Here is a 26,491-nt window from a genome sequence, read left to right as displayed (position 1 = left end):
AATATAGTACTAAGTAAATCTAGGGGTAACTAAAGGGGTCCTTTTTATATTACTTAGATTCCTCGAATACTAAGCTTATATAAATTTTTTACATAAATAAAAAGTATAGCTTAAATAATTTTTATAAAATTATCTTAAATACTAAGATATCGTCATAGTTAATTAGAAAAAAAAGGTAATTCTAAGTATTATAAAAAATCGTATTAGTAATACTTAATACGTTAATAGCGGGTATTATAAAGATTAGTTTTAGCCTCAGTAAGAAAATCGTCGCCCTAGGTATAATAAAAATAAAGACGTACTTCGGAACGATAATTTTTTATATTTTGCCCGTTAATACCCCATTTCTCTTATATTTAAAAGATATAGATCGACTAAGTATTATATTTAATAATACGAAGAATAGAATCTCTAGTAGTAAGTATTTCGAAATAGTTAAACGACGATAGGGGTATACGTTTATAAAGCTTATTAATAATATAAAGTTAATTAATTACTTAATAAAAAGTAAGCTTAGAAAATTATATTAGAGATTTAAGTACCCGTTAGTTACGAGGCTATATAACCTTTTAAAGTAATTAAATAATAATAATATCGAAATAGGGGCGCTAGAGTAGTTAACGAAAGTATACTATTAATACTAAATAAATACGTAAAGCCTATACAAATTTAAGTTTAAATTACGCAATAAGCTTAACTTTAACTAGGAAATCGTCGTTAATATCTTTTATTTAAATAGTTAGCTAGTACTATATATAATTAATATAGCTATATCTTTCTAAATAGGGCAATTCCTCCGGGATTTATAAATAAAAATAGTATAAGTAGCCTTACGAAAAAGCTAGATTAATATATATTAAGAACCGCTAAATAGTATTAGAACTAACGCTAGTACTAGCTTTAAGTTAGTAGAATTTAGGGATAATATAATAGCTTACGGTATATAACTAAAACTCGTACCTATTAAAGCGCACTATAGTATTAAAAAAGTAAAAAGGGTATACTAGTAGTTAAAAAGGGTATTTAGAATTATTAAAGAGGAAAATCCGGATTTTATTAACGACAAATACCTCTAGATAGTACTTAAATACTATAATAATACTATAGGGCCTAACGGACTTATATTAACGCTATTAGTATTTAGAGTATATTTAAAAACGACCTTAACCTCGCTACCGTTACTAAGTATAAGCTAACGAGCCTAAGTAATTCAAAAAATAATACGGGTACTACGTAAGGTAAGCGTAAGAAAGTAAGTTAATAAAGTAATTACTATATATAATAGGCCCGATATAGGGGGTAATTTAAATATATTATTAAATTTAAATATATAAATATAGCGCGAAATTACTTAATAATAAGCTAGGCTATATAAATTAATTTTTGTTAACGAGCGCTCTTATATAATTATAAAAGATTATAACTAGCTACTCGAAGTATTAATTATAGTAATTAGACCGTACTATATAGATCCTAACGAAGTAGTTTCTAACTTATAAAAAAAAGAAGAGCTAAGGGAAACTATATAACCCGTAGTAAAAGTATAAGAAATTATGCTTAATAAAATCGTCGTAATAATATTAATAAACGACGAGGAAAAGGAAATTACTAAAAAAGTACTAATACTACTAGCAAGACGTTACGGAAGACCATAACGGCAAGCCCTAACGCAGTAATTTATTACTAATAATAAAGTAATTAATACTTTTTATATAATAAAAGAAAAAGCCGATTTCGAGCTAATAATTAAACTACGTAAAGAAGGCGTAATTATAACTACTAAAAAGCTATATAAAGGATTAGATCTTATCGAAATAAATACTTTTTATAATCGAGGGGTCTATTAATTTATCCTATATAACTTAAAAAAATATATAAACCTTTATATATTTAAATTACGAATAGATCGTAAGATTAAAGGGAAAGGAATACCCTAGTTATACGAGAAGTCTAGATATATAATTTAAGGGTATAGTAATATTAAAAAAGCGACGCTACTTATATAATTACTTACTATATAGCGCTATAGCTAACGATTAATAATAGTATTAATAGTATCGTTATAAAAAAAGGGATACGAGATTTAGAGCCGTAATATTACCTAGGCCTATACTTAATCGGCCACAGGGCTTATAAAAAAAATCCTAGCCTATTTACTAAAGGAAATAGCTAATAAGTACTTAAAAAATACGATTATTAAAGTGCTTAAGCTACTATATAAGCTCGTAAAATCGGGTACCTATTAATAAGCTACTTATTACGATTTTTATATTAATTAACTATTAATAGTTACCTCTATATACGACCCGTACTTACTAATTACGGAATATAAAAATAACTAATTTAGGATTATTAAAATATAAACCGACGATATATTAAGCTTATTTAATATTAATTTTATAAAAAAAGAGGATAAGGAGCTTTAAAAAGCGGGCTTTATAGCGAAGCTAAAAGAGGTCCTTATAATAAATACCCCCTTAGTATTTAATAGCGGGATTCTTATAATTAAAAAAGAAACCGTCGTTTTTTAATAAAAGGGGTAGGGTAAGAAAATTAACCTTGTTAATCCGAACGTAACTAATATTAAAAAGCGGTATAAAGCTAAGCTTACGTAAGGGGTATATATTATAAGTATTTATTAACCTAAAGTAATTTTTAATTATACTAAAGTAGCGTAAGTTATAAATTTAATTAAATAAAACGTTAAAGTACTTAATAAGCGGCTTAAGTAATAATAAATGAATCTTAATCGAGGTCTTATTTATTACCTAATTAACTTTACGATTAGTAAGCTCTATATCTTTATTAATAGGTTATTTATAAATAATAACGACCTTATTTCGTAATTAAAGTATATTATTATCCTAGCTAACGAGAGTATAAATAAGAGCGAATTTACTATATATAGTAATATAATTTATTACTTATTAACTAAAAATAAGTAAGTAACAAGAAATATATTAGTATTAGAGGTTTATAGTATAGTTAATAATATTAACCTCTCTTATGTAATTTTAATAATATTAAAAAAGATTACTAATTAAATTAGCCTTTTACTTATTCTAATAGTTATTTATACTAATTCTTACTTACTATATAAATACCTTATTAAATTAGGAACGACGAAGGAAAAGAGGCTTATAATCGATATTATAGCCCTTAAGTAATTATATAAAAGGCGCAAGATACTTAAAATTTATTAAATTGATAATAAAAATAACTTTATAAACGCTTTTATAAAAATAGTATTAAATAAGGGATTAAAGTAATTTATAAATAATAAAAAAGTTATTATATAAATAGAGGGATAAATTAATTTAAAAAGAATAGAGAAAAAGGGGAAAAGGAAACGACTTAGTAAACGGGCCCGAGGTCGAATTATACCTCTAACCGTAGTAATTAAATTAATAGAAAAAAAGAGAAAGTTAGTATTAGATTAAAAGTCTAATTTAACTACGGTATATAGCTAACTATATAGGGGCTAATTAGGGGCCCTATTTATAATTATTATAGCTAGCCTAACCTACGGTTAGAACCTCCTTTTTATACTTACTACGTAGATATTTATATAGTTTAATTAATCTCTTTATTAACTACGGTTCGAACTAACTACCCTGCAATAGGGATACTAACATACTAACTATTTTCTATAGCAACATCCTTCTCACTCGCGTCCGGCCATCAATCTGGATCCCTGCCTGCGAATGCACATGGGCCGTCCTAACAATTCTCATGATCAAATGCACAAATGTCACCCAGCTTTACGTTCTCCGGTTCTTCATCGGTCTCGCCGAGAGTACATTCTACCCAGGCATGCAGTACATCATCGGATGCTGGTACAGAAAAGACGAACTTGCCAAGCGATCCTGCCTTTTCCACTCCGCAGGCTCCATCGGCTCCATGTTCTCGGGCTACCTCATGGCTGCCGTCTACAACCTCAGCGGCGTTCATGGATGGAAGGGCTGGCAGTGGCTCTTCATCGTCGATACCGTCATTTCCCTGCCGATTGCGATTGCCGGGTTCTTCTTCCTGCCCGACGTGCCTGAAATCACAAAAGCCTGGTGGTTGACCAAAGATGATGTGGCGCTCGCGCAAAAACGAATGCAGCTTGAAGGTAGAGCGAATCGTCAGCCGTTCACAAAGGCCAAAATTAAGAAGATTTTCACCAGTTGGCATATTTACGCCCTTACAGCGCTTTATATCTTCTTCAACAATGGATGCGGAATTATGAGTCAGCCTGCGTTCCAGTTGTGGTTGAAGGGAGAGGGATATTCTGTCAAGGAGTACAACACATATCCGACAATTACATCCGCCATCACCGTGATAACGACGTGGATATACGCCTGGTCTTCGGACTCGGTTTTCAAGGGCGAGAGATGGCCACCGATAGTCTTCTCCGGAACACTCAACATCGTCATCTACTCAAGTTTAGCGGCGTGGAACATTTCCGACTCATGGAAATGGGGCTGTTTCCTTCTCGTCGGATTCGGTGGTGGCATCAGCGGGTTGACGTTCGCATGGGCCCATGAGATTTGCAAAGACGATAACGAAGAGCGAGCGCTCGTAACTGGCTCGATGAATCAGATGGCGTACGTTTTCCAGGCATGGTTGCCGCTGCTTATTTGGCAGCAAATCGAGGCTCCGCGGTACCCGAAGGGTTATATCACGATGATCTTTTTTGCTGTTGGTATGGCGGGCACTTCGTTGTTGATCAGGTTCTTGCACCGTCGGGAACTGGGAAAGAAGCTCTCGGTGCCGGCTGCTTAAAGTGATGGAAAACGTCTTGCGTAATGAATTGCGTCCGGTGGTATCGAAAACGCCGTTATGTAGCCACTTTCGAAAGAGCTCTCATATGTTGATGAGTTTCTAAAACAGAGAATAAGATGCTGGGTAGTCGCTACAATCCCAACATGTTGAATCCTATGGTAACCCGATGAGTGGACCTCAGTCTGTATCTCACGGATTTAGCATGAGACCACACACGATGCATGGTTTCGATGACCTCAAATTTCTTTTACGTACTATTGTTCTAGTCTGTCTCAACTGCATCCAACTCTCGATACAATTTCTTCTTCACCTCCTCGCTAGCCCAACACATGTCAACTCCATTCCTCGCCAGCTTGACCATTTCCTTCTTACTGAATCCACAGTAGGTATACGCCTTCTGCATGTTGCCATCTACCCAAACATCATGCATGTATACCGGGTCATCGCTGTTAATGTTAAACTTGACACCCCTTTCCCACAACGTCCGAATCTTGGGAAACAGCACTTCCGTCGCCGTCCGCCGGTGATACGCGTGGGGACACAACGTCAAGCCGATACCTCGATCTAACAACCCCTGAAGCAGTTCCTCCTTATCCGCCGCATCAAGCCCGTGATCAATACGCTCCGCTCCAGCGCCATCACAGACATCAAAAATCGCCTCGTGGACGTGCTCAAACGTGTCCTTTTGCCCGAAATCGCAGTGCATCGTGACATGCAGCCCATCCTTCTTCGCCCTCTGGAATCCTTGCTCGAAGAGCATCGGCGGCCTCTTGAAGGCGTTGCTAGCCAACCCGACAGCGTGGAAGAGACCCTTGCCACCCTCGACAATACCAGCAGCCCACGGCCTGGCAGCCTCGTACGCAGCCAACCCGTCCTCGAGGCTTTCATCGCGAATGAAGCAAAATATCCAATTCGACTTTACACCATGCACCTCCGCGCCATCACGCTGAGCTCTCAGGTACCCATTCAACACATCCTCCGCAGGCACGCCCCTCCGCGTGTGCGCCTGGATGTCGAAAAACGGCTCGACGTAGCGGACATTCATCTCGGCGCAGCGCCGGAAGTAGTCCATTGACATTTCGTAAAAGTCATTTTCTGTTTTCAATACTTCGCAGCCAGCGAAGTAAGCCTCGAGGAACGTCGGGATACCTGGGACGCGGCCGTTGATTTCGGGGCGATGATTGAAGAAGACCTTGTATGAGTCCAAGAGGGCCTCGTAGGTTTCGTATTGGAGGGGCACGTTGTTGCGTTTTGCGAGTTTCCAGCGGAGGGCGGGGAGGAGGGTTCCCTCGATGTGGATGTGCAGCTCAACCTTGGGGAGGGAGGCAACAAAGGGTGAGATTTCGAGGCCGTTCATGGTTCTCGGTTTATTGGGGTTGGCCCGCTGTCAGATTCCAGGTTCCCGGTTGCTGGTGTCAAGATGAGAAGACAGTGATAGTTGAGAAGTCTGATCGTGTAAATGAAGAGCCAATCAAGCGGGGAGGATATGGCGGCTCGAGACTAGGATGTCTTGATATCTTTCTAGCCTCCGCGGGCACCTTTGCCGATCCAGCTGGGCGTCACGTGGTAAATAGCCCGTCAGTCAGTAGTCATACAGCGCCGGACGTGGTCCGACAACTCGACGATGGATCTCTTCTCGTCGGCTAAGACAATTCCACAAGCCATTTCTCAACAAGCTTAGTTCTGGAACATTTGTATACCTCGGCGTGTGAGAAGCACGAATCATATTAGACTGGAAACATCAGAATGGAGTTCTGATGGCCGATGTTCGCAGCATTGTGGGGTATTCAAGAAGGATTCGATAAGGAAATTACTAGCAACAAGAGTCACAAAATCAAAGACTAAAGTTTTGATCCCCCCATATTCTGCCCATGGGCCAACCATAACCGCCGAGTCGGTATCGAACACCTTTAGTTTATGTCAGCAACTCTGCGCTCGTCCACTCACATGGTCTTCATTCATCTCCAAAATCCGTCAAACGTCCTCTGCTCTCCCCACATCGCGACGGTGCCACGAGAGCTCATTGAACGGCGCGATCGCTGTAGCGCCACTAGCGGAGTAACGTCGTATCTCGTCGGTTCGGATATTCGCCGACAGCACACGAAGGTGGGACGATATCTCCAGGCCAATCCACGCAAGACACTGGAGAACACCGTCTATTCAGCGGAGTCTAGCGGTCGCTAAACCGTTCGCCCACTCCCACCCGACGGACGCAAACGCTTGTCTTATCAATTGACGTCCTGTTATCGGTCATTGTCTAGACATTGTGGTCGGTGAATTTACCGGTTCGCGGCCGTAAAACCGTTCGTTGGACAAGGGAACCGGAGCGAGAGAGGGAGAGAAGAGGAGAAACAGGCGAACGCGTCGGGCCTGTCATTGTCGGGGAAGATCGGCGGAAGATAAGGCACGTAACGTACTCTTTTGCTGTATTTCTTCTTTTGGCCGCGGAAAGGTCGCGACCATCCCCGCCCCCGATACCTTGTTGAATGGCCGCCGCCTCATTCAAAAGGGCGACGACACCCCGGCGCCGCTCTCGAGATGCGACCCTGGGATTTTCTGTAGGAGCTTCGAGTTTTCGGACAGTGGTCGACGAAGACGATCAAGAAATAGACGATCCAATCGACGAACGGCAGAACCTGCTCGCCAACATGGGGTCATCAACAGACGTACCGCAGAACCCTCCCGCAGAGGTGCAGGATGGGGAGAGGCAACACATTGACAGCGACATGGCCAAGAAGATTGTCCGCAAGATTGATTTCAATATCATCCCGCTGCTCTTCATCACTTACATGTTCAACTTCATGGACAAGACTATTCTGTCCAGCGCCTCTGTATTTGGTCTCAGAACCGACACCGTATGTCGTTTTCCCATTTGTCATCTCATCCACGCTACGACGGTATGTTGCTAACCTCGTGTACAGCATCTCAAGGGCCAGAACTACAGCTGGGTCTCCAGCATTTTCTACTTTGGCTACTTCGCCTGGACCTACCCGACCTCCCTCCTCATCGCCCGCCTCCCCGTCGCAAAGTACATGACCGCAAACACCTTCTTCTGGGGCGCCGTCGTCGCCCTCACAGCTGCCTGCACAAATTACGGCGGCCTGCTCACCGTCCGCTTCCTCCTCGGCGTCGCAGAGGCCACCATCACGCCTGCCTTCATGTTCCTCACCTCCACCTGGTACACCCGCGACGAGATTCCCACCCGCACGGGCATCTGGTTCGCCGGCAACAGCGTCGGCGGGCTCGTCGCCTCCTTTGTCGCCTTTGGCTTCGGCCACATCTCGAGCGACAACAAGGTCGGCCCCTGGCGCTGGATGCACATCATCCTCGGCGTCCTCACCTTTGTCTGGGCGTTTGTGTTGCTCATCTGGCTGCCTGATACCATCTCAAAGGCCCGCTTCCTCAAGCCTGAGGAGCGCCGGTACGCCGCCGACCGCGTCGTCGTCGCTGGCACGGGGTCCACGGAGAAGACGCACTGGAAGTGGGACCAGGTTGTCGAGTGCATGATTGACCCCAAGACGTGGTTCATCTTTGGTCTCGAAATCATCACCCAGATTCCCAACGGCGGCACCCAGAACTTTGCCAACCTCGTCATCAAGTCTTTTGGCTTCACCAGCTTGCAGTCGACACTCATCAACATCCCCTACTCGCTCCTCTCCGCCGCCATCATCGCCGGAACGGGCTGGATCGCGGGCCGCTACCGCAAGATGAACTGCATCCTGATTGCCATTGTCGTTTTGCCGTGCATCACCGGTGCTGCGATCATCTACTCCCGCGAAAGCGTCAGCAGCGGCGTCCAGCTCTTTGGCTACTTCCTCCTGTCACCTGGCCCGGCCGCCATGCCCCTTGCCATGTCTCTTGTCTCGGCAAACTACCGCGGCGTGACCAAGAAGATGACCATGTCGTCTCTGCTGTTCCTCGCCTACTGCGCTGGCAACATTGCGGGCCCGCAGTTCTTCAAGGCCTCCGAGGAGCCGCACTACAACACCGCTTTCCGCACCATCATGATCTGCTACTCGCTCGTCGTGGTGCTGGCGCTCGGTCTGCGGTTCTACCTCCAGTGGATGAATGCCAAGCGCACGAGGGAGGAAGGTTATGAGGGTAGCGCTGGCGGTGCTGGTGCTGTTGGTGGCGGTAAGGTCATGCAGGCAGAGGGTACTGCTGGTGATGTCGCGGACATGGTTGATCGGGTTGAGCTTCGGCCTGAGGATTACGAGGATGTGACGGACTGGAAGACCGCCGGCTTCAGGTATCGTCTGTAATAGGTGAAGTGGCTGCTTTGCTGGCAGAGGTCTGGGTTGATTAAGCCTCCGTAGATGGATACATAGTCCGTTTGCGCTCCTCACTCACCTCTCCTGGGAGGTGAGACGTAGGGGTTCACAAACTTAATAGACACTTCGGTGAAACAGTCCTGGCCGCGCTGATTGGAATGTGGTGATGTGAAGTGAGATGATGCGACTGTGCTTCAGTCAAAGTGACCCGCGACATGGTGCTCAACAGCAGCAGCATCACCCTCAAACTCGCCGCAGACAGGGCAGGTCACGGTCTCAGAAACCGGAGTAGGCGCCACTTCCTGCACCTCAGCGTCAGAGTTCGCAGCCGCTCTACCTCGCCCACCATTCTTCTGCTTAGCAGGCCGAATGTAAGCCTCAAGTCCAACCTGCGCCGAAGGCAACTCAGGCTCGGCATCTTGCCTGCGACCGCCGCCACGGCGGGGAGGTCTACGTGAGTCTCCATACCCGGTCGAGCCGTCGGCGACTTCCGAGGATATAAATGACGGATCTTGTGCTTGCTGCCTGCCATCGGTATGAGACTGAACTCGTCCGACCCGGCCGTCGGAGAGCCGGACTTTGATGCCTCGAGGGTGGTTGCCGCGCGTGAGCACATCCTGGACGATCCCGGAGACGGTGCGGCCTGTGGGTTGGTCTGCTTTGAGTACGATGTTGACGCCTGCACCGCGGACGACGTTGGCTATTGTTGGAACACGAGCCATCTTGAAGAAGATTTCTGTGGAAAGGACAAGACTTCAAGGGCGGTGAAGCCGTTGTAGTTTCGGCAAGGGGGTGTAAGTGGGCGGTGTCGCGTCGCTGGTGATGGTGGCCCTACAGAAAATGTGAGTTTGGCGAATGACGCCACTAGGTAGCCAGGCGAGGGTTCTGTGGCGCGGCCTATCGCGGAAAATCCGCACTCGGCCCTGCTGAGCAACGTTATATGAACGCGGAAATTTCCGAACTTGTTCATGAATCAGGCCGGGTGGCGCAATGGCAGCGTGTTGCTTTCCGGTGGCAAAGGTTCTGGGTTCGAGTCCCAGCTCGGGCGATTTGTTTTGCCCTGGATACTAAGAAGCTATCTTTTGACTGACGATTGATTGATGATTGATGGCTGTCTGATGATTCCCGCAATTGATGGGGTGGTGGTCTGGGAACACTCTTGTTTCGCAGGGTTGGAACCTTGAAGAAGAGTAACAAAGCTTAGAAAAGGAAGGTACCTTACAGTACCAAAGTAAGGTAGTTAGGTACCTACCTACCCCAACTACCACCTTAATTCTAGGTCAGCCCGGAGCACTGAGGACCACCGCCCATTGTGGGGCCGTAACGGCTATGCGGACTGTTCACGCCGGGAGGAAGGTGCGTGATGGCTCTGAGAACTTCATTCCCGATTACGGGCCGTACCTTCTTCTCACTTTTGCTCATTTACTTTCGTAAGGTTTTTTCTAGTATCTTTCGTTAGCAGCAGCTCAAGTCATTAGTATTAACTAAATCCTCTTCTTGCTCAAGGTCATCTTGATCTTTCACAATTGTCGGCACCCATTTGGCGCCTTCTCGGACACTTCAGCGCCTAACACCTCACTCACCTCTTTCCAACTTGGAACGACCAATCTATAGTTTCATAATCACATGGCCCTCTTACTGAACCTTCCACTAATCTTCCGACAGCCTGCCTCAGCTATCCTTAAGGTTTTAGCCTCACGCTCAGTAAGTAATCTATCTTCAGTTTGAAAAATAATGAAATCACCTTTGTTCCCAAGTTCGCCATCGTTCAACACGCTAACTCTATTCTCTACGCACTTCTCAAGGACTTCCACACTTGACACACTTTACCAGAAAAGAATTCTCCCTACCTACGAATGAAAACTGACTAACAACCTCGTCATTGACTTTTCTCCTTACTTCCATTCACCAGCCGTTATCGATTTCACCATGGCTACCTCTGGCCAACATGCTGTCGGAGAGATCTGCTACAGTCCTGGGCTGAATGTTTTCAACGATGGTCTGAACTACGCCGATTCTCCCCCACGAAGCATGATCATTCAAGTGTCCGCGTTTCAGGATCGAGTTGTATCACAACTCAACGCCATGCCGGCCATACGCTGGCTCGACCTCGAGGACAGCTGGAGATTGCCAAGGCCCAATGAAGTGTACACCGGAGGTCAAAAAGACCATCTAACTGGCCTTTGGATTGGGTGGTTTCTCCCCGATTTCCAGATCCTTGACGACTGTCATCCACACTCCAGCCGTTGGCCTCCCTTGCCCCCAAAACAGTGCGTGAACAATCTTACGACACACCCATCCCCTCGTCCCTTCATCAGAAAGGCCTTCAAGGTTGTTTATAAACCAGGACGGGAGGGGGACACCAAATTCTTTGCCCTCTGTACCCCGGATGCAAATGGTATCTGTCAGGCCAAGGTGGTCCTAGAGGGTGCACGGAACATATTCTTCTTCAAAGAGTGGAGAGATGACGCTGTTCGCGGTAGTTGGGCTCGCCAGAGAACGTGGACGACCAATGACAAGGCCGGAGCATCCAGGATCTACTCAATGATTAACGCCGCTACCAATCAACCAGTTCACAGCCAGCAACATACCTCTGAGTCCGAGTATGAAGATTGCCTCGAGGAAGAAGATGAAGAAGATGATGACGATGGACAAGATGAAGAATCCGAGTATGCGGAATCCGAGATTGAAGGATCTGGATCTGAAGAAGAAAACTCGGAAGAAGACTTTGAACAAGAAAGACTACTGGAGTCCCTGCGCCCGAGTCCATCAGAGTTCGCTTCGAACCCAGAGTCAGAATCGGGCTCTTCAGACGAGGATGAATATCACTTGAATGGTCAAGCGAGTTGTAGAGGGTCCCAGCGCACACCGAAACAAGACATCAAGGCGACTATCTCAGCAAGAATCGCCTCTAAGCCTCGCTCCAACCTACGACGCCGGCCCGCGTCAAGCCGCAGATCAATCCATGTCAGTCATAACCTGCTGTCTCGGCGCAACACGAACCGCCCTGGACCTGCAGACACTCTCGTGGGCAATGTCGCTACAAATCTCAAGAGAACTCAGAGTCCTATGCAAAGCCTGAGTTCAAAGAGTGAGAAGAAGAGACGCATTAACCTACAAGTCGAGTCCCCTCCTGACTCGACCCCAAAAAGACATGCACCCTTGGGAGTTGACGAGCCGCTCACTAGTCGACCGGAGAGAGCTCAGCCTGCCAGCAGAACATTCATCAAGAACGAAGATATTCAAGACAGCGATGATGAGATTCAGTTCATCAAGGAGGTCCCAACACAGAGATCTCAACAGATGACCACTAAAATCGAAGCATTTACTGTGGCTTCATCTGAGACAAGCATCACCTACATCAGCAAGTTTGTTGCAGCGGGAAAGCTTCTCCAGCTGGCGCGTCTTCCCGATACTTTCTCTCGAAAGATTATGCTTGAATCCTTCAGCAAGCATTTGAAGTCGACGAACTTGGCACAGTTCGATGCCCTAGTCAAGAGCATCGTGGACTCTGCGGAAGAAGGCGTCCGCGTCATGATCGCTGAGACGCTGCAAGAGCAATTGAAGGGCAGATTGCCTGTCGTCAGTGGTGCTTAGGAAGTAGGCACATCATCTTTTAGGGATCGTGGGACCGCGATGAATAATTGGGTCCTGCTAGATTTATCATCATCAATGTCTCGACAAAAAACACAATCAAAGACCCTAAGGACGGCTGAGTGTCTCAAGGCCAGGATGAGCAAGGTGATACCCCCATCAGCGCTTGGCTCTGGCACGGGTTCGAACAGTAAGCTGGCATTGGGAGAGGAGGGTAACTTACACATGGGAATTAGTTTACGCGAATCAAGATAGAGAGCTGGCCCGCCGCTGATAATGAATTCGAGAGAATTGAAAATTTTTATTACTGTTTATGTCGAAACCCCAGTCCGGCTTAATGTTTCCTGCCTTTCAACAGCAAATGCGTCAACGTGAAACCAATCCTGGATGGACGTCTGGAACCTTTGACGTTTGCACAAGTCGAAGCAGCAAGAAGGCTCTTAGAGAAATTTAAGTTACCCTTTTCAGTCAGAAAGCAACGCCTTTACATTCATTGACCTGATCACTCCTCCTTACCATAGTCTCACCAGTTTCCTTCTTGTGCCCCGTATCTGCATGATCGACCAGAAGCCAACTCTGTGACGGACCGGGAACGGGAGCTACCTTTGCCCACAAGTTCAATACGCTTTTCGGTCTTCCATTGCTAAAGGAAAGCGCTGTGGACTCGACTGCCTTTCAAGATTGTTTCTGAGGCATCTACAGAGTCCTTTTCTCCTTCCTTCTGTACCTCTGGCAACTTGTTACCTACATACTCTTCCATCCTCTGCAGCCCGTATTCTTCTCTCCAACTTCACTCGATTGGGAATCAAATCCTATTCCCTCCTTTCAACGAGACTGCCAGAAGCTTCAAGAATGGCAGAAAGTAGCGGAAAGGCGCCCAAGGTAGCCGACAAATACGCCTGCGCTCCCCCAGCATATCTCATTCCTAATTTCCAGCGAGAATGGTCAGACTTGGCCGCCAAGCTCTTCAACACCGACGCTTCGGACATTCTATTGACGTCTGAAGAAAAGAAACAAGCCCTAGCACTGATCGCCATCCCCATCACTAGTTCGTCCTTCGGGAACAAGTCCAGAGCCCAGGCCCTCCACAGAACGGTCAGCCAAGCGCGGGAGATGGGACAGGGCAAGCGACCTCCTGCAAATGTTACAATTATTGCAGCTCTCCTCATCTACACGCTGGAGCCTCCGCTGACTTGGTGGGAATGGGCGACCATGCAGCAACCACTTGGTGTTCTGCGATATATTCGGGACTGTGCTGATGGCCTCAGTATTTACTCGTCGGAGGGTATGTTAAAGGCAGCATTGGCACATTCTCCGGCTGCATCCACCCAAGATCATTCAGACAGCTTGTTCATTGTCGACAAGCCTTCGTTGAAGGAAGCCAACGCCAAGAAATCCAGCACCGAACATTTGGAACCTGCTCAGCTCAACTCAGATCGCCCAGCTCTACCGGCTCTGAGACCCTGGACGCGCTCCATGACCAAGTTCACAACACCTTCGCCGCCAAGCAAGAAGCGAAAGGCGGAATCTGAGTCCCCTCACGACAAGAAAACTGTACCGAAGAAGAAAGTCGCCAGTCCAAAGAAGAAGGCGGCCACCCCAAAGTGGAAGACGATGGCTGGATCGGGAACCAATCCCATCCCAAAAGCCAAGAACCCCAACGTCAGCTCAAATATGCCAACCAGAGGTGCCATGTCGATAGCTAATCTTCATCCTACTCAATAGACTCGAATTACTGAAGCTGTGAAGCGACAGCAGCCGATCGATAATGCCTTGTTGGCCAGATACATGAAAAGCGCCCCCATGCTTGACAGAATTGCAGATTACAATGACGGATCCGTCCGTCGAGTTGCTCTTGCCAGTTTTCTCGAAGACTTGAAGACCTCCGGCTGGGAAGATCTGGAGAAGTGTACCTGGCAGCTCATCAAGGATGACGACTATGAGTCTCGCGCGTTTCTCGCAGAGGCGATCATGAACGACGTCTATAAGCGCATCAATGAGTCTGTCGAAGACGTCCCGCAGCCCGCACAGCTCACAGAGCCCCCGCAGCTCCAAGATGCCACACATAAACTTATGCAACAGCCCACGGAAGCCAAGCAGACCGCACAGTCCAGCCCGAATGAGCAACCTATGGATACACCAACGAAGAGGAGAAGCCGGTCCGGACCCAAGCAGGGTAAGAAGTCAACTCAGACCAAGAAGCGTACCACAGAGATAAGGAGGCCCAAAATGAACACGTTGGATGCGCATAACACACCTACGAAGCAGGCAAGCCGGCCTTTGAGATTCTCTCCCAGCAGTCGCATGTCAGATGACGTTTTCAACGACACTTCACCTGTATCTGCCGCCTCACCAGCGGCGGGTCGGCGGCACCCCAATTTGGCCTCCCCGCCTCGCTTCAACATTCGAGGAATATTGTCCAAACGACTGAAGTCGAAGGACAATCAGATTTGAGCGGCATCCTTAAGTCCAGTCTTTGGGAACTGGCAACATTGTCCAGTGCTTACTTGCACTTCGAGCCCTGGCGATTGAGGAGGCTTTATGATGTACCTGTATTGGGTAGCCGAAAATGGCTACGAGAGGAAGAGGCCCCTGTGTGGACTGGGGGTGAGGATACTGGCATGAGAGAACGTATTGTGGCTAACGAGTGTATGCTTTGAGAAGGATGAGGTTGCTGGTAGTATGGGGATCATCGTGTCACCATGTCGCCGTGTCGCTTTAGCCAGCTTGATGTAAGATAAATAACAATTAAATCAAGAACCACAGTGAGTTGGGCCTTTGACTGTGACTGACTTCGATATCACGTCTGAGGACACCGCCAGAGACAGACTTTTGGCGCGGAAGCCGAGAGTACGCAGTCTCAACAAAAAAGCTACAAGTTTAAAATTTCCGTTGGTGACAGATGAGATGAAAAGTTTGTACGTTTGGCACCAGATCTCGCACCTGAAAATACCCCCCTCGATCGAAGTGTTGTTTCTTTACATGTGAGCTGAGCCTTTCATGAGTGAGACGTTGCTTTGCTGATGTAATCAACCTCCGCAATTTGTTTCGGCTTGCTCTTCATTGGCCATCTCCACAGGACATGTGGGTCACGACTGCCTGAAAGTCACTGGACTTCGCGACACCCGTCGCCACTTTCCTGACGCGCTCTCCCATTTAGCGGCGATCCCTCCCGCCAAGTCGTGACGCCGTCAACGAGGGTCCTTCCCCCCTCGTCGATCCGACATGACTCTCGCCTACCTTTGCGATGTCTTCCTCCTTTTCGCTTGATTCAGACGATGAATATGGCTACGATCTTTCTTTGGAGGATGAGACGTTGCTGAGCCAGCTCATCACTGATAACCCCGCCCCCACCTCAACCTCATCGCGGAACCCCGCCGCTCCATCGATCGCTTCAGACTTTGGCATTGACACCGTCGCCGAGCAAGAATTTTGCCTTGACGATGCTCCCACGGATCTTCTCTCATATCGCACGACTGGCACAGCCAAGGGCTCTGTACGACCTAGCCGGAGTCGCTCAAAGGCGACCCTTACCGACGATACGAAGCAGGCAGATCTTCCCTCGGCGTCACCTGGCCACTCCGTCGCCTATCCGGATTGTGAGTGTTACTTTGCGAGGCAAGCTTCTGCTCAAACTGACTGACGTGAAAGCGCTTAGTGAGCAGGGCCCTTTCGAATAACAATATTGCTCCCTCATCACCAAAGCCGAACGAGAAAGCCACCCCTGATCCCGAGAATGATACCCGATCGCCGCTTGTACGATTCCGATCGTATCCCCGGAAGCCATTCACCGTCACCGACTTGACCTCGGGTGCTTGGTGCGAACTACAATACTTCTATACCCTCACCCGCCTACCATATGGTCGGAAGACCCGGACAGCGGCGATGAAGCAGGGAACAAAGGTACACCAAGACCTCGAAGACGAAGTACATACAACGGTCCGCGTCGAGATCGCGAGTAAAGAAGATGGCTTTGGTCTCCGGATGTGGAACCTCATTCAGGGACTTCGAACACTCCGTGAGACCGGCATGACCCGTGAGCTTGAAGTATGGGGATTCGCCGACGGAAATCTGGTCAATGGCGTCATCGACGGTCTGAGCTATGAGAATCCGGATCCGGAGTTCATGGAACAGCTGAGTCAGGAGTCTGAGCAAAACCAGTCCAGCATAACCGACTACTTTCCTTCGAAGAAACAGGCGGACATACCTCAGATATACCTGACGGATGTGAAGACGCGTGGGTCTATGAAGGCCCCCAACAGCCCTGCGTTACTGCGGCCGGCCAAGGTGCAGCTCTTCCTGTACCAGCGTTTCCTGTCAGAAATGGCAGCGGATAAGCTGGACTACCTCCGTATCTTCCGGCGGTACGGTCTGGATCCAGATGAGCCGTTCTCCGATTCATTCATTGCCCAGATTGGTAGCCTGCACGACGAATTGTTCTTCGACATGGATTCCTCCCCTGACGAGGACTACATCCCGCTGTCTCCCACTACAGCAACGGTCGATGCCGAAGCTGATGACGCAAACCTCAATTCGTCGGCGCCGGACTTCATCAAGTACAGAACACTGAGGGAATTGCTCCCTCTTCTCGTATCAGAGTTGCGCCAAACCTTCCCCCATGGCGCCGACTCCGTGGGTCGGCTTCTCGCTGTGGAGTACAGGTACCGCGGAGACGGTTCGCTCATTGATAGCCAGGTCTTTCCAATGGATGATCGGGCGCTGAACCTCTACTTGGGTAACACGATGGAGTGGTGGCGAGCGGACCGACAACCGCGGGGTGTGCAGATTGAGGAGGCGTACAAGTGTCGAATGTGTGAGTTTGTGGGCGACTGCACATGGCGGTCTGCCATGGATGAGGAGAGACTGCGGAGTACTAGACAGCGTTTGGCAGGCAGGAGTAAGCATCTTACAAGTGGCTGATATGGCGATATTGCTTGTTTTTTGCGGTTGAGATGGCATTTTCTTCTTTGCAAGGCGCATTGTTCGGCTGGGGCCTGCATTACACCGGATTCAAGGGTTAGGATAGCTTATGAATATGACTCGACGATCTACATGTCATGGCAACTTGTGTCTTGTGCTTCTCTAAAGATAGCCTGCAACACTGGTCTACTTTCGACCTAGCCTTGCGACTTCTCAATAGAATCCTACTGATCCTTTTTCAATAAATGCGAAGGCACTGGGACCCGGGCTGCCGCCTCCCCGAAGCCTTCATTTAGTAAATCGGTGAATGTCTGGGTGATATTGAAATCAATTCACTCTTCAGTACCTGACGCCCATCCCTCGCGCCAGACCTCCTTCCTCAAACAGTGGACTTCAAGAGAAGGCAAGAACACTAGTGCCTTACTCCTTCTTCGTCCCCAATTTCCTCCTACACAAAAGTTTCAAGGCAGGCTTCCGAATCTCGGCGAGCGGTCTTCTCGTATCCTCTTGACTTTGTCAGCCACTCCCTTCTACATCAATCCTTTCCAATTCCAACCCCCATAACACCGTCACGATGGGCGCCAAGGAAGAAAAAGACCCCAAGATCCTCGAGCTCGTAAGCTCCGTGAAGAACAAGCCTTCTTGCGAGAACTACGAGCGCATGGTCTCGGGCATGATGTACGACCCTCTCGACCCTACCCTCAACCAAGGCCGCCACCGAGCCCGCTGCCTCGCACACGACTTCAACGAGATCGACCCCCGCCAGAACACCCCCCAGGAGGTGGTCAAGAAGAAGAAGGAGATTCTGCAGCAACTCCTGGGCAAATTTGGCGAGCAGTCATTCATCGAGGCTCCTTTGTCTGTCGACTACGGCTGCAACATCATCTTTGGCTCCAAGTCCTTTGCCAACTTTAAGTATATTTCTCACCTGATCGCATGAATTCTATGAAGAAAAAGAGTGTGTTCCAACAAATATGTGCAGCCTGACCATTCTCGACGTCAGCCTCGTCAGCATTGGCGACCGTGTTCAAATCGGTCCCAATGTGAGCATCTACAGCGCAGCTCATGACACGAGCATTCTTTCCTGAATGAAGTGCGAGGAATATGGTCTGCCGGTGACCATTGAAGACGATTGCTGGATTGGTGGCGGTACAATCATCCTGGCTGGCGTGACCATTGGATCGGGCACGACTGTTGGTGCCGGCTCAATCGTGACAAAGAGCCTGCCGCCTCATTCGGTGGCGGTGGGCAATCCTGCTAGGGTCATCAAGAAGGTGCAAACACTGGAGGAGGAGTTGGCGATTTCGAAACAAAGCATAAAAGAGTAAAATGACCAAGAGGTAAAAGGGAGCAATGGGCACTATCAAGTCTCTTGGGGTAACACCAGAGACCTTTGCCGCCTGGAGTGGCATCGGCCGATTATGATATTTGGTGGAGTAGCACAAAGTGCTCATGAGCACCATACTGAAAGGAGTCCAATCAAAATGATGAAACTTCAGTACCCTCAAAATCTCACTTGTGAATGAGTATGTTCATGTCGTGTGTGTCACTTGCATACTGAAGGGCGTCTCTTGGGCCGGCGTTAGCTAGTGATTATGTGGCCGACAGTCCTATTACCAAGTAGCCATACCTTATTCTACACTACAGTTCCAGGGAATCATTGACACATTAGTTTTTCATAAGAAGACTTCTTCTCATCGTTTCAGAAAAGCTCTCTTCCTGGATATCAACGCATTCTCAATTTTACGCCTCTGTGTGGGTTCCGTCGAGCACTTTTACCCCCTTCATTCTTGATCTTCCTCCACAACTTCCAACCACATTTCAACCATGTCCGATAGCTCTCTGGAAAGGAGGCAATGGGAGGAAAGAGAAAAAGACTTCCTTACGAATTACGTGGAAAAGATCAAGAGACACGTAAAGGAAGACAAACAACTTTCGGAGCAGCAAAACGACAAGACCAAAAACATGTTCCGTCATAAATCCGCAGCCGCACGATCACTTGACAAAATTTGCCGCCTATTTTACGAAACAAGGTACCAGACATTAGCTAAGCAATTTGACGACGGAACGTTGACGTGGGATCGCGTAAACGACCTCATCCAACGGTTGGAGGATATCGACCTCATTCTCAAGCATCTGTTTCTTAACAGCATCAACCTTCTTGACTTTGTCAATACCTTGATTATAAGAGAGGAAGAGGATCATGCTAAGGAGACTGAGCTCGACAAGATCAAAGAATTCGACGCCCTTGCATTCCAGGTGGTCAAGAATCTCTTCTTGGAATGGAAAGGAGTTGATGATCTGCCCTTTGTTCACCAAATGGCCGAAAGAGTTAACATCGAGGTCCCTTCCTTCCGTAAACCAGAATTGTGGGGCGACAACTTGAAGGTGCATCGCGAAATACGCGATATTGCGTACCAGAATGCAAAAGTGGTCAGAGATAAATGGGAAAGGATGGAGAAGAAGCGCACGGAGGATGAGGCAAAGGAGAAATAGGAGCCTGCGAAGCACGGACCCTAGAGCTAGGAATGTTTGTGAGCCCGATGCTTCTCGCTGAGGCCTGAAAAGCGACTCCCATCCATTCCTTTCCAATATCCTACGCTTCGATCCACTTCACCATACCCTACGTCTATTCACTAACCTCACACTCCTTTCCCTCCTCTTGAATTCAATTTCCAGTCCTTACCTCGGTGTTATTTGTTTGTTTGGGCCATTTTAGTTCACGGCTCGGGAGAAGATACCTGAATTTAACAGACGTGACTGGAAATTTCCGTTACCGCTCTTGCGCACTGATTCAGAAGTCCTATCTGATTATCACTTATGACATCAAGTTATCGACAGCGTTGAGGCGTATTGACTCATATGCTTACCATACTGGTGTGGGTCATGAGCTTTCTCGCTTTTCTCAGCAAGGGCAGCCGAGATTCATATTCGGATACATTTGATCCCAGAAGCCTGCACGCTCAAAGATTAGGGACCTGTCATTGGTGTGACAGCCTGTCAGCAAGCTATCTGAGGTTATAAAACTGCTCAGCGCATAGTGCCTGTGACCATCACAGGGTCCAAAAGATGTCGATGAGCATGAAGGCGTGGGAAGATGGCCATCGAGTGCCAGCTCGAGTTACGCAAAAGCTAGCTCAAGAATGAGGCAGCGAGAGACTTCGAGGAGCGGAATATTTGCAAAGAAGTCTTAAGAGTCTGTGGCTACTTAGTCCCCTTGGCCCTAAAGACGAATAGCCAATTTGGGGGATACCACAAGCAGCATAACCCTACGATAGCACCCATAATAGTGCCATCTTCATGGGGCTATCAGTGCGCCGCCGCAAAATTCGAAGATCTGTCCAGAAGTGTAGTGACAATGGTGATATAATCAAAATCGATCATGGCACTGGATCAAACACACAAGGTTCACGACTACCGAGCAGCAGCTAATTCATAAGTAGGTTTATACAAGGTGCCATTTTTCTGAATTGATGAGTATTGCAAGTAAATGACCGTGGGCAGGCCTATCTTATCGACAGAATGAGTGTGTGATCCCTTTGGCCAAGGATGATTCTATCATTTCTGTCCATACCCTTGCTTTAGCCTCAATCAGGCGCTGGAGATGCGACGCCTCGCACAAAGTCCGAAGCCCACAAATAACATTAAGAACTAGTCCTGGTTCCAAGTCCCGGTTCCAGACACCCGAGACGCGGGACTGATTGGTAGTTCGAGTTTGCCAGTGATCTTAGGACCATCGGCAACTTCGAGGGTGACGGATTGAGTTCCGACCTTGCCATTAAAATCGCGATTGCTGGTCAAACTCCCGAGTGACTCATATTCCAGCCTCGCTGAGTTGGAGACAAACTCTTGAACGGCCGGACTGAAGCTTCCACTGAAGTGGTACTGGATATCATCGATGATGAATGTCGAAGTGAACTTGTTCCCTCCGGCAATGCCCTTGATAAATCCTTGGGCCGAAGGCATCTGCAGATGCCATATTAGTGTTGGCCTCACTCATTAGGGATGTAAGCCATCTACCTTTGCGTGTGAGAATGAATGCTAAAGGTGTGGATATCTTGAAAGACAGTGCAGTTATGAGATGATGAGAGTGCGAGATGAGTGGATATTTTTTGAGATAGTATCAATGTTCAAATATCCCCTCTTTATAGTTTTTCTACAATCTCGATTTGTTGACCAGGCTGACCTGGTTGACCTGAATTACGACATGAAACAGTACCCGCGACTTGAGAGTACCATCCCTTGTGCGTGCTGCTCAAGCAAGCAGCATTGTCCGACTTGGATGGTAGGGATGCCGATCAACCGCCAAGACTAGCTCGCATCTGGTCACATTTTTCGTTATACATTCGTGTGTAGGCAAAAGAGCCAAAGCTGAGCTGAAACAGATCAGCCCGCATTAATAAACGTCGTAAACGATACCAATCAAGTGCAGCATCCAATTCTAAGCGCTTGGGATTTCCAACGCTGTCTGTTCGCCATAATGGCTGTTGATATACCAACTTCGAGTGATTTTTTCCGTGGTATTGCATCTTAGTCTGTCTCGTCCATGCAGATGATAAGTGTGGCTTCAAAATACCTTTCACCGCCGTTGACGCCTCGTTTGATGGGTACGGGCTGCCGTTATGGCAGCTATAGGAAAGACTAACCCTATACAGTAACTTTCGGCGAACAAGAAGACAGTCCAGAGAATGACGATACGGTTTGTTCATCAATCATAATTACTAGCTTCATAGCAGCGTCGAGATCAGCCAATGATCCGTCTGAAACTTTCTGGCAATGACTGAGGACGACATCACTGTGGAGACAGTCAGAAACCTGGTCATCTGCTTACCATGCCTTGCTGAGATATGGTCTTTGCCTTCATCGCGCCAACTATGGTGGCTCAAGCGTGTAGTGTGGCCCATGAGAAGCAGTCGAATACCGTCGCGCATGGCACCATGCTAACGGCAGTCCAGTATTAGTGACTGGTGGGGCTTCATGCTTGAAACCCCTCTCACCCTATAGCCAACATCACAGATATAATTGTGAAATGGACGCAATCGTTTGCTGTTGCAGGTCTGATGCAATAGTCGCCACTCCATGGGGGAATGGCGCCATCGCAATGTCAGTCTGAGGCGCCAGGTATCTCTTGAAAATGCCGCCTTGGATGTGATTAGTGTCTCAGCCATAACAATAATAGATCAAGTGTCGGTGAGGAACATTTTGTGCCGGTTAGGCTAATCACCTCGTGCCCAAGACATGTGACATTCGAAATGGCTTTTGCTTGCTTGGCAATTACGGGTTCGTTGTAGTCACAATGGAAGATGCGGCTTCAATCAACAGTCACGTTCTGATCAGTTACAGAGTATTGGCAGCCCCGAGAAAACTCCTCAACTGGGACCTCCAGGATTTCGTCACAAGTGTAACGGTCTTCTACTTACCCTAGAAAGAGACTATACGCCGGGCGGTTGTCTCCTGAGAGTTGCATGTTAATTTACCGACCTACAAAGTCACTGGCGATATTGGTTGCAAGAGCTTCATTGGCGTGTCTATTTGAAGATGAACGATTGACTCATTACAGTCAGACCGAATTTGGCGGTCTAAAAAGGGGATCAGTTTTGAGATTTCAGAAAGTTTTGCGGCCACTGTTATGCACTGGTTCCGGATATCGAGTTCTCTTTTTGGACTCGATGTTTGTAATACCCATGAACTCACCCCCCCCCCCCCCATGCCCCCTTGCAAAATGTGTCCCTCAGGGAATTGAGGTAGTGCTAATTCACACGAGATATCACACGCACTCACTCACTTTCTTACCAGAATGACTCTCCGGGTTTGCTCGATGCACAATTGTCTATCCCGTTGCCATTGAAACATTCGTGATGGAGATTTTTGGTTACATTGGATGGAAAGAGGTATAAAGGACTTTTTGTGACGCAGACCGGGAGTGCCGTTGGTGCTTTGGTGGCAAGAATGTTTTTGTCATCAGGGCGGATACAGAGTCATAGCGTCGTTGACAAGGCCGTGGAAGACTATCACCGCGGTCGCCAGAGAAGCGTTGAAAATGCGAATGTGGCATGGTCTGCCAATCGACTTCGCGAAAGAAATTTCGATTGTCGAACTATGGGCGTTGCATGATGTTTGCGTCGGGGGTAAGCTACAACGTCGTTGGGAGCTGGGGCTGACGGGTCACCAACAGCAGATAAGGACATGCGGCGATAGCACATGAGCCCGGTAAGGATAGGAACTCGTTAATGAGAATCACGAATTGATTGCCCTTTTGCCAAGGTCAGTCAATGAGCCCAAGTCGCTAATCAATCCGTGTCATCCGACCAATTGGCAGTGGCCATGTTATAACCAACTGAGCTTTGCTCTCATGACATGCTCTTTGGGGATGTTGCTCCTTGCCAACGACAGGGCCCAGAGCGATTTGCCCCGCAGCTGTGCCGCAACGATTGCTAAGCGACACAGGCCGATGGGATTGACAAGGTTGTATTTAGAGAGGCCACGTTCCACATGATCGAGAGCGATCCAGTGAGGGGTTGTTTGCCTTCTTGACTTTGGAAACATCACCATTCACTAAATGATTGGCTAATGCTATCTCGATCTCAAGTCGGTCTTGAGTCAGGACTTAATAGGACCGCCAAAAACCACCGGAAGCTAGTGTATTGTGTTTGGCTAAAGCCGAGATCATGCAGGAGCCTCAGAATGTAAGAAGAGCATCAACGAGATTATTATTTGTGGATCCCTGGGTTGTATGCTGACGAGATTCCGAATGAGTAGCCAGCCACGCCAGCGGATGACCCGACGTCGGAATATGGAGATGACGTGAGTCTCATCGTTGCTTTGCATTAGCAGTGACACACGAGATAATAACTGCCTGACATCTTGACAGCATTCCGAGCATTCGTCGCTGGCCTCTCTGAGATCGAGTATCCTCGAGCATCAAGCTGAGAATGGACGGACGTATCATTCCATGAGCTCGGGAAGTATGTACCCTCATCATTCAAGCTCTGCAAAAGCATATCCTAATGTTTTGAGCAGAGTATAGCTTCCCCAATGATGAGGTGAGCAACAAACTGATCCCGGGCCTGATGCTATTCTAACGCAAATTTGGCTGAAGCCTGAGAATGACCGTCTCGGTGAGCGACTGCTTCGTCTTTATGGCCTTGGACACAAGATTCCCGCGAGTTGCTAATTGACCCTAGATTTGCAACATCGAATCTGGCTGCTACAGCTCGAGGATCAGTTAGCCCTGTGTCCTGCGCACAGAACCGCAAAACGGGTGTTGGATATGGGAACCGGAACCGGAATCTGGGCCATTGATTTCGGTTCGTCATGCTCAATTATAGAATCACGGTTTTGTGCCACTGACACGTCGCTTTAGCAGACAAATTTGTATACATAGAGGTTAGAAGATGTGTTAGTATCCCTATTATAGGGTAGTTAGTTCGAACCGTAAGTTAATAAAGAGATTAATTAAATTATATAAATATTTATATAATAAGTATAAAAAAGAGGTTCTAACTATAGGTTAAGCTAGCTATAATAATCGTAGATAAGGCCCCTAATTAGCCCTTATATAGTTAGTTATATATTATAATTAAATTAAACTTCTAATTTAATACTAACTTTCTCTTTTTTTTATTAATTTACTTATTATGATTAGAAGTATAATTCGACCTCGGGTCTATTTATTAAGTTATCTCTTTTTACTCCTTTTTTTTATTCTTTTTATATAACCTATTTTTCTTTATATATATTAATCTTTTTACTACTTACGAATTATTTTAACCCCTTATTAAGTACTACTTTTATAAAAGTATTAGCGAGGTTATTATTATTATTAATTTAACGGATTTTAAATATCTTATGCCTTTTATATAATTACCTAAGGGCTATAATATTAATTATAAACCTCTTTTTTTTTTATTCCTAATTTAATAAGGTATTCGTATAGCGAATAGGAATTGGTATAAATAACTATTAAAATCGGTAAAAGGCTAAGTTAATTAGTAATTTTCTTTAGTATTATTAAAATTATATAAGAGAGGTTAATACTATTAATTATATTATAAACCTCTAATACTAATATACTTCTTATTATTCGCTTATTTTTAATTAATAAGTAATAGATTATATTATTATATATAATAAATTCGCTCTTATTTATATTTTTATTAACTAAGATAATAATATACCCTAATTATAAAATAAGGTTATTATTATTTATAAATAACTTATTAATTAAAACGTAGAGCTTATTAGTTATAAAGTTAATTAGGTAATAAACGAGGCTTTGATTAAGATTTATTTATTATTATTTAAGCTATTTATTAAGTACTTTAACGTTTTATTTAGTTAAATTTATAGCTTACGCTACCTTAGTAAAATTAAACGTTACTTCGGGTTAATAAATATTTATAATATATACTCCTTACGTAAGCTTAGCCTTATATTATTTTTTAATATTAGTTATATTTAAATTAATAAGGTTAATCTTCTCGCTCTACCTCTTTTATTAAAAAATAATAGTTCCTTTTTTAATAATAAAAATCCTATTATTAAATACTAGGGGAGTATTTATTATAAGAACCTCTTTTAGCTTCGTTATAAAGCTTGCTTTTTAGAGCTCCTTATCCTTTTTCTTTATAAAATTAATATTAAATAAGCTTAATATATCGTTAGTTTATATTTTAATAATTTTAAATTAATTACCTTCGTACTTAGAGATTAATAAGTACGGGTTATACGTAAATATAATTATTAATAATTAATTAATATAAAAATCGTAGTATATAGCTTATTAATAAGTACCCGATTTTACGAGCCTATATAGTAGCTTAAGTACTTTAATAATCGTACTTTTTAAATACTTACTAGCTATTTTTTTTAGTAAATAGGCTAGGATTTTTTTATAAGCCCTGTAGCCGATTAGGTATAGGCCTAGGTAATATTATAGC

General features: G+C 45.9%; 14 protein-coding genes and 1 non-coding gene across 15 annotated transcripts; 11 read left to right on the top strand and 4 right to left on the bottom strand.

Annotated features, from left to right (window-relative positions):
- Nucleotides 1-215: 215 nt before the first annotated feature.
- On the top strand, nucleotides 216-449 carry CLUP02_17775 (uncharacterized protein; the record flags this gene model as incomplete). The annotated part of the gene is made up of 1 exon (XM_049296679.1): nucleotides 216-449. A coding segment is annotated over one exon (234 nt), but the record flags the coding sequence as incomplete, so codon positions are not given.
- A 3,283-nt stretch (nucleotides 450-3,732) lies between these two features.
- On the top strand, nucleotides 3,733-4,767 carry CLUP02_17774 (major facilitator superfamily transporter; the record flags this gene model as incomplete). Its single annotated transcript, XM_049296678.1, has 1 exon — nucleotides 3,733-4,767. The coding sequence occupies one exon, from the start codon at nucleotides 3,733-3,735 to the stop codon at nucleotides 4,765-4,767; it is 1,035 nt and encodes a 344-aa protein (XP_049137902.1).
- Nucleotides 4,768-5,029: 262 nt separating this feature from the next.
- CLUP02_17773 (adenosine deaminase) lies at nucleotides 5,030-6,124 on the bottom strand (the record flags this gene model as incomplete). Its single annotated transcript, XM_049296677.1, has 1 exon — nucleotides 5,030-6,124. The coding sequence occupies one exon, from the start codon at nucleotides 6,122-6,124 to the stop codon at nucleotides 5,030-5,032; it is 1,095 nt and encodes a 364-aa protein (XP_049137901.1).
- A 1,129-nt stretch (nucleotides 6,125-7,253) lies between these two features.
- Nucleotides 7,254-9,029, top strand: CLUP02_17772 (major facilitator superfamily transporter; the record flags this gene model as incomplete). Its single annotated transcript, XM_049296676.1, has 2 exons — nucleotides 7,254-7,622; nucleotides 7,689-9,029. The coding sequence occupies 2 exons, from the start codon at nucleotides 7,254-7,256 to the stop codon at nucleotides 9,027-9,029; spliced, it is 1,710 nt and encodes a 569-aa protein (XP_049137900.1).
- Nucleotides 9,030-9,232: 203 nt separating this feature from the next.
- Nucleotides 9,233-9,760, bottom strand: CLUP02_17771 (uncharacterized protein; the record flags this gene model as incomplete). Its single annotated transcript, XM_049296675.1, has 1 exon — nucleotides 9,233-9,760. The coding sequence occupies one exon, from the start codon at nucleotides 9,758-9,760 to the stop codon at nucleotides 9,233-9,235; it is 528 nt and encodes a 175-aa protein (XP_049137899.1).
- Nucleotides 9,761-9,793: 33 nt separating this feature from the next.
- CLUP02_17770 (uncharacterized protein) lies at nucleotides 9,794-10,460 on the bottom strand (the record flags this gene model as incomplete). The annotated part of the gene is made up of 3 exons (XM_049296674.1): nucleotides 9,794-10,061; nucleotides 10,130-10,217; nucleotides 10,340-10,460. The coding sequence occupies 3 exons, from the start codon at nucleotides 10,458-10,460 to the stop codon at nucleotides 9,794-9,796; spliced, it is 477 nt and encodes a 158-aa protein (XP_049137898.1).
- Nucleotides 10,015-10,086, top strand: CLUP02_tRNA337. Its single transcript has one exon. It is a non-coding gene; the product is annotated as a tRNA-Arg (tRNA).
- A 507-nt stretch (nucleotides 10,461-10,967) lies between the features above and the next one.
- Nucleotides 10,968-12,635, top strand: CLUP02_17769 (uncharacterized protein; the record flags this gene model as incomplete). Its single annotated transcript, XM_049296673.1, has 1 exon — nucleotides 10,968-12,635. The coding sequence occupies one exon, from the start codon at nucleotides 10,968-10,970 to the stop codon at nucleotides 12,633-12,635; it is 1,668 nt and encodes a 555-aa protein (XP_049137897.1).
- An 849-nt stretch (nucleotides 12,636-13,484) lies between these two features.
- Nucleotides 13,485-15,086, top strand: CLUP02_17768 (uncharacterized protein; the record flags this gene model as incomplete). Its single annotated transcript, XM_049296672.1, has 2 exons — nucleotides 13,485-14,294; nucleotides 14,358-15,086. The coding sequence occupies 2 exons, from the start codon at nucleotides 13,485-13,487 to the stop codon at nucleotides 15,084-15,086; spliced, it is 1,539 nt and encodes a 512-aa protein (XP_049137896.1).
- A 793-nt stretch (nucleotides 15,087-15,879) lies between these two features.
- CLUP02_17767 (defects in morphology protein 1) lies at nucleotides 15,880-17,552 on the top strand (the record flags this gene model as incomplete). Its single annotated transcript, XM_049296671.1, has 2 exons — nucleotides 15,880-16,231; nucleotides 16,291-17,552. 2 exons carry the CDS (start codon nucleotides 15,880-15,882, stop codon nucleotides 17,550-17,552), a joined length of 1,614 nt encoding a protein of 537 aa, XP_049137895.1.
- Nucleotides 17,553-18,126: 574 nt separating this feature from the next.
- On the top strand, nucleotides 18,127-18,880 carry CLUP02_17766 (nodulation protein L; the record flags this gene model as incomplete). The annotated part of the gene is made up of 3 exons (XM_049296670.1): nucleotides 18,127-18,467; nucleotides 18,535-18,595; nucleotides 18,647-18,880. 3 exons carry the CDS (start codon nucleotides 18,127-18,129, stop codon nucleotides 18,878-18,880), a joined length of 636 nt encoding a protein of 211 aa, XP_049137894.1.
- Nucleotides 18,881-19,379: 499 nt separating this feature from the next.
- Nucleotides 19,380-20,048, top strand: CLUP02_17765 (uncharacterized protein; the record flags this gene model as incomplete). Its single annotated transcript, XM_049296669.1, has 1 exon — nucleotides 19,380-20,048. One exon carries the CDS (start codon nucleotides 19,380-19,382, stop codon nucleotides 20,046-20,048), a length of 669 nt encoding a protein of 222 aa, XP_049137893.1.
- A 32-nt stretch (nucleotides 20,049-20,080) lies between these two features.
- Nucleotides 20,081-20,746, top strand: CLUP02_17764 (uncharacterized protein; the record flags this gene model as incomplete). The annotated part of the gene is made up of 4 exons (XM_049296668.1): nucleotides 20,081-20,086; nucleotides 20,351-20,431; nucleotides 20,504-20,539; nucleotides 20,612-20,746. 4 exons carry the CDS (start codon nucleotides 20,081-20,083, stop codon nucleotides 20,744-20,746), a joined length of 258 nt encoding a protein of 85 aa, XP_049137892.1.
- A 457-nt stretch (nucleotides 20,747-21,203) lies between these two features.
- On the bottom strand, nucleotides 21,204-21,518 carry CLUP02_17763 (uncharacterized protein; the record flags this gene model as incomplete). Its single annotated transcript, XM_049296667.1, has 1 exon — nucleotides 21,204-21,518. One exon carries the CDS (start codon nucleotides 21,516-21,518, stop codon nucleotides 21,204-21,206), a length of 315 nt encoding a protein of 104 aa, XP_049137891.1.
- Nucleotides 21,519-24,220: 2,702 nt separating this feature from the next.
- Nucleotides 24,221-24,634, top strand: CLUP02_17762 (methyltransferase domain-containing protein; the record flags this gene model as incomplete). Its single annotated transcript, XM_049296666.1, has 4 exons — nucleotides 24,221-24,238; nucleotides 24,312-24,356; nucleotides 24,424-24,517; nucleotides 24,573-24,634. The coding sequence occupies 4 exons, from the start codon at nucleotides 24,221-24,223 to the stop codon at nucleotides 24,632-24,634; spliced, it is 219 nt and encodes a 72-aa protein (XP_049137890.1).
- Between the last annotated feature and the right edge of the window lie 1,857 nt (nucleotides 24,635-26,491).

This window comes from Colletotrichum lupini, chromosome 10, assembly GCF_023278565.1.
Source record: "Colletotrichum lupini chromosome 10, complete sequence".
Classification (NCBI taxonomy): domain Eukaryota; kingdom Fungi; phylum Ascomycota; class Sordariomycetes; order Glomerellales; family Glomerellaceae; genus Colletotrichum; species Colletotrichum lupini.
This window is presented reverse-complemented; position numbering and strand designations above follow the sequence as displayed.